At 48.3% G+C, this 5,916-nt stretch overlaps 1 protein-coding gene across 1 annotated transcript; it reads right to left on the bottom strand.

Moving 5' to 3' along the window:
* Positions 1-2,726: 2,726 nt before the first annotated feature.
* Positions 2,727-5,364, bottom strand: LOC121474095 (translation initiation factor IF-2-like). The gene is made up of 5 exons (XM_041726898.1): positions 5,353-5,364; positions 4,785-5,289; positions 4,113-4,245; positions 3,906-3,989; positions 2,727-3,581 (listed from the first exon to the last, which is right to left on the bottom strand). The coding sequence occupies exons 1-5, from the start codon at positions 5,362-5,364 to the stop codon at positions 3,563-3,565; spliced, it is 753 nt and encodes a 250-aa protein (XP_041582832.1). The 3' UTR covers positions 2,727-3,562.
* Between the last annotated feature and the right edge of the window lie 552 nt (positions 5,365-5,916).

Genomic DNA, 5,916 nt, shown 5'->3' with positions numbered 1-5,916 from the left:
AAAGGACATGTAATATGCTTTCATTTATTAATGTCAGGCACTTACTCAGTGAGTATTTTGGGGCTGATAGGAAAAATCAGAGATTGTTTAAAACACTGAAATTTATAGTCTGCACATCTATGGTAATTTGGCTTGTTAGTTTTCCTAATACTAGTGTATGATTCATAGGTTCAAAGGAAAAAGGTTAGAGAAAGTAAAAAGATACCACAGAAGTTTAATGATCTTTTAAAAAATTTGGAGGTAGTTTGTGCTTTTCTCTACTGCTAAAAACTTTTGTCAGCAAATCACCTCGGAATTTTTCCATATCTTTTTATCTTCCTGTCTTTTTTCATTTTTTCTGCCATATAGAAATATTGCTATAATTAATATACTATATTAATTAATATGTTAATAACATATAAGAATCTAATTGGTATTTTACATATAAGGAGAGATGAAAAGATGTGGAGTAACATAATTTAGATATAGATTTGCTGATAATACATTAGTATGTACTAATAAATACGTATGTGTCAGTATAAACATATATATTAATCCAGTTGAGGTATGTATATATATGCATATCAATTGGATTAGTTTTCTTCCTTCCGTTTTCTTGCTTTTCCTAAGAATGAGCTATTTACATGAAATTGCTGGAGTTTTTATTTGTTTGTTTTTTAAAGATTTTTAAAATTTGTTTATTCATGAGAGACACAGATTGAGGCAGAGGGAGAAGCAGGCTCCCTGTGGGAAGCCCAATGAGGGACTTGATCCCAAGATCCGGGGAACATGTCCTAAGCCAAAGTCAGACGCTCAACCACTGAACCACCAGGTTTATCAAAATTGTTTTGATCCTGAGAGACAGTGGGTCTCATTCAGCTTGGAACATTCTTCTGCTTAAGCACCTACTATGTGCTAGGCAGTGTCCTAAAAAGAGAGATGAATGTGACCAGCATATACCTGACCTCATACAGCTTACAGTGAAGTTGGATAGACACTAAGTAAATGACCACATGTATATAATGTCTCCGTGGATTCTACAGTCATGTCAGTGACAAAATGTTAAAAGGAAAGGAACAAAAAAATAAAAATAAAAATAAAAAAATAAAAGGAAAGGAACAAAATGATATGAGAGGATATAAAAGAGGCCTTCATCTGGTTAAGGGCAATGACCAGTGAGGCCGTAGGTGACAGATAAACTGATCTGGAAGTAAGGCTGGAGTTAGCCAGGTAAAACTGAGAGGTGGTTGTTGTTGGTTGAGGGGACTGAACCTACCAAAGCTGTCTTTGGATTACTTGTAGATGAAAAGAAGGAAAGAGAATAAAGGAATTATAACTTCTTCACCACCACGGTCGAGCAGGTTACTGATGTTAGGACACAGCCTGAACCTGAGGTTCACGATACTTTATGAACTCATTAGGCCACCCTGTGTTCAGGTACTGAGGCAGAGATAAATGACATATGGCTGAGGATCTAAGAGAACTTGTAGTATAATGAAGCCTACAAACCAGCCCCCCACCCCAATACTAATATTTGCTATTCAAAGAAATTCAAATACCTAGAAGACGCTGGGAGGCCAGCAAAATGGAAACCAGGAGTTCCTCCTGGAGTGTCAATGGAAAATTTCCTGAAGGAAACATTGCTTGAGCTGAGTTCTAAAGGATGAGCAAGCTTCCTCCTATAGGCGGAAAGTGAAAAGACCCTTCCAGGTAGAGGTGCTAGCACAACCAAAGGTGTGGACCCAGCAAAGAACATGCACAGTTAGGGGACTGAGTTCCTGACTTGCACGGATGCAGGGGAAATGGGGACATTGAAGTAGTAATCAGCAAGGGTGGCCTCATGAGACAGAATCCAATCTGCCATCCTTTGCAACTGTGATATGTCTAGAAAACAGGGAGCCCATTAAGAATTTAAGGTAAGGAAGTATTACCTTAAATTTGTGGTTTCATTTTTTTTAAAAACAATTTTATTTATTCATGAGAGACACAGAGGCAGAGACATGGGCAGCGGGAGAAGCAGGCTCCTTGCAGGGAGCCCAATGCAGGACTAGATCCCAGGACTCCAGGATCACGACAGCTGAGCCACCCAGGCATCCCAAATCTGTGTTTTCTAAACAACCTGAAGGCTGTTGGGGCTCTGAAGGAGTAACTGGAAGGGGCCTAAGCTTGGAGAAAGGTGGAACTAATGCAATGGCCCTGGGAAATGAGGGTCCTCTCTGCTAGTCAGAAGGTAGCATAGTTATTTTTAAGATAATGTGGAATTAAAGACAATAGAAACTTTGTAATAGTATAAGAAGGAAGAAACAACCAAAATAAATTTTATAAATCTTTTTTTTTCCAGAGAAGTGCTATAAACCAATGTGACACGCAAAAAAAAAAAAAAGTTATTTTCACATAGTAAGTATGAGGTCTTTTTTTTTTTTTTTTTAAGATTTTATTCATGAGAGACACAGAGAGACAGGCAGAGACACAGGCAGAGGGAGAAGCAGGCTCTATGCAGGGAGCCTGATGTGGGACTTGATCCCAGGACTCCAGGATCACGCCCTGGGCCAAAGGCAGACGCTTAACCGCTAAGCCACTCAGGCATCCCCGTGAGTGTGATAATAGATAATATAACATATATTATAATAGATAATATCCTTACAACAAAATCGTCAAATCCTTAACCTATGTATATTTTTTGTAAATTAAATGTGAATCTACATTTAAATAGCTCACATGTATTTTCAAAACATGCTGAGTACAAATCATTGTTAAATTTGCTTTTATTCCTAAAAAATGCAAATAATGCATTTCCATAAAAACTAGAAATAGGGAATTTGCCTATTTCCTAGCTTTTTCATCTATCCAAAACATATATTTAGTGACTAGAATTATAGTATTCCTAGTAAAATGGTTAATACACACCATAAAATCAATGTTTAATGAGTAAGTCATGACATTATGCCATACTAAGAAGACATCAGATGTCTAAAAGTATAGGAAAATACTATATTAGTCCTTATAGAACTTAAACGTTTAAAAGTTCTAAATAAGGAACTATATTTTATACACATAACTGCATGATACACCAGCTTTTTAAGGCAATATAACTTAGCATCCCAGAGCCAAGAGCATCCTCCTAACATATTCCCCAAGAAACGATACCAAAGTATTTCCTATTTCCTGAGGAGTGAAGATAACAATTTATCTCCATATACTGCATCTAATGAAATATCATTCACATATTAAATCCACAGCCTTCTCATAATATCATAAGGAATGCGTTCTAAAAATAAAGTTGTTACCTTGGAAGCTTAGGAAGCACTGGTTCTTGACTCACAATTTAGTGAATCGCCAAAGATTTCGATAGCATGGCAGATAAAATAACGGCAAATAAATACTATGTCAAATATTTCATGAGCTGAGTATTAAACTGGAAGGACAAATATAGGTCATCCCCTCCCCCAAAGTGGGGAATTTAGGAAGGAGCCTAACTCGTCCGCGAAACCTCGTCCTCACTTCTTGTCTTCACGGAATCCCGAGACACCTCGAAAGCGCTTCTAAGGGACTGGGCAGTTCTTCCAATGCACGGTCCTTTCTCTTAATCAGTTTTTCTTCCACTGTTGAGAAAAGAATCACAGCAGTTCAACCAATTTCCACCCTCCTGTCTGCTCCAACCTGTTTTCAAAACACTGAGCTTCAGATCAATGGAAGAAGCCAAGGGCGGTCTCAAGGACTATTAACCCCAGAAATACTTCTCAGTGACGAGCCCTCTGGAATCCCTTAGGCAACCCCCCATCTTTCCCCCTTTCTCTTGGGTCTTTTATTCTAAGCGGGATCTGGAATGTGGTAGGCAAATCCCACGCAGAGGGGAAAAAAAATCTTGTGAAGTCTGCACCCTCAAAAGAGATTTAAAAAGCTCCAAGATCAAAGCAACAGTGCACCTGTCCAAAATCTTCTGGATGGCCTTCTTCAGCACTGGGGTTTCTGGGTCCAGGCACACTTCCCTCCTGTTCTTCAGGGTGGCTCTGCAGAAAACAGCAACAACAACAACAAAAGATGAGCCTTTGGGCCACGAGGGCTGAAGACTCGGGCTGAGGCGCTTCTGTCCGCTGGAGGTCGCGGGGGTCGCCGCAGGGCCGAGGACTTACACGACTTCCACCTTGGGGCACTGGGGGCCGGCGGCGACCACCTGCACTTTAGCGATCATCCTGGGATGAATGCCCGGAGTGGTGGTCAGGCACACGCAACGCAGCTCCCTCACGATGGTAGCCACAGGGCCGGCTGGGGACGGAGAGAGACGCCCTTAAGGGCAGGTCGGGGCTGCGCGCCCTCCCCAGGGCCCCGCGCCCTCCCCAGCGCCCCGCGCCCTCCCCAGCGCCCCGCGCCCTCCGCAGCGCCCCGCGCCCTCCGCAGCGCCCCAGCCCTCCCCAGCGCCCGAGCCCTCCCCAGCGCCCGAGCCCTCCCCAGCGCCCCAGCCCTCCGCAGCGCCCCGAGCCCTCCGCAGCGCCCCGCGCCCTCCCCAGCGCCCCGCGCCCTCCCCAGCGCCCGCGCCCTCCCCAGCGCCCCGCGCCCTCCCCAGCGCCCGAGCCCTCCCCAGCGCCCCAGCCCTCCCCAGCGCCCCGAGCCCTCCCCAGCGCCCCGCGCCCTCCCCAGCGCCCCAGCCCTCCCCAGCGCCCCGCGCCCTCCCCAGCGCCCCGCGCCCTCCCCAGCGCCCCAGCCCTCCCCAGCGCCCCGCGCCCTCCCCAGCGCCCCAGCCCTCCGCAGCGCCCCGCGCCCTCCCCAGCGCCCCGAGCCCTCCCCAGCGCCCCGCGCGCTCTCACCGCTGCCCAGGGGCCGCGGCGGCGTCAGCAGCAGCAGCAGGAGCAGCGTGCAGAGCCCGCCCGGCAGGCGGGGGACGCGGGGGGCGCGGGGGGCGCAGGGGGCGCGGGCGGGCGGGAGGCTCATCGCGGCCGCGGGCGCTGCACGGGGCGCGGGCTCTGGAGGCGGGGCGGGGCGGCGCGCGGAGCTCCAGCGCACTGCGGCTCCCCGAGCCCTCCGCACCCCTTTTATCTGCACGGGCCCCTTCCCCCAGGCAGGAAACTCCAGCTTCGGGATGCTCGGGACGCTCCCGGGATGCGGGGGGCGGGGTGGAGGGGCTGAGCCGCGGGAGCCGAGGGGCAGGGCGGCTGGGAGGAGCTGCCCCGCCAGCTGCGCGCTGGGCTCCGCGGCCGGCCGCCCTGGTCCCGCAGGGGGTTCATCCCCTAGGCCAGCCGGGTCAGCGAAGGCCACTCCTCCTGGGGACAGAGCCCTTGGGAGAAGCCCCTCGTTTCCATCTAAGGAGGAAGACTGGAATCAAACGGACAGGTTTGACTTTGGAAAAATGTCTAAGCGGCCTTTCTGATTTATCACCATCATCATCATCACCGTTCAGGAAATGTCAGCTGTGATTAGAGCCGCTCCAGGCAGGGGTCCCTGGGTGGCGCAGCGGTTTGGCGCCTGCCTTTGGCCCAGGGCGCGATCCTGGAGATCCCATGTCGGGCTCCCGGTGCATGGAGCCTGCTTCTCCCTCTGCCTGTGTCTCTGCCTCTCTCTCTCTCTGTGACTATCATAAATAATAAATAGAAGAAAAAAAATTTAAAAAAGACTGGAAAGTCTTTCCTCTTCTGCTTGCAGGTAGGTCATTGCAGGTTTCTCGAATTAACTTAGGATTCTTTGGCCTTCAGCTAGCTCTAAAGGCCAAGATATTTTCATGAGAGCATCTCTGCTTGGAGTCAGTGGCAGGGAGAGACGTCAACTCTGCTGACTGCAGATGCTGTCCTCGTAATATGCATGTCCAGGGAGTCTTCCAAAATCTTCAAAAATCACTCAGCAAATTGCCCTGGAAGAGGATGCCTCGCCTTCCAAGAGGCCCCCTCTTTTGGGAGGGGGATGTGATGGGGGTGGTAAGTACAGATTGAAGCAGAGTCGGGGCTG

This window comes from Vulpes lagopus, chromosome 12 (assembly GCF_018345385.1).
Source record: "Vulpes lagopus strain Blue_001 chromosome 12, ASM1834538v1, whole genome shotgun sequence".
Classification (NCBI taxonomy): Eukaryota; Metazoa; Chordata; class Mammalia; order Carnivora; family Canidae; genus Vulpes; species Vulpes lagopus.
The sequence above is the reverse complement of the archived record's forward strand: the minus strand, read 5'-3'. Positions and strand labels throughout refer to the sequence as shown.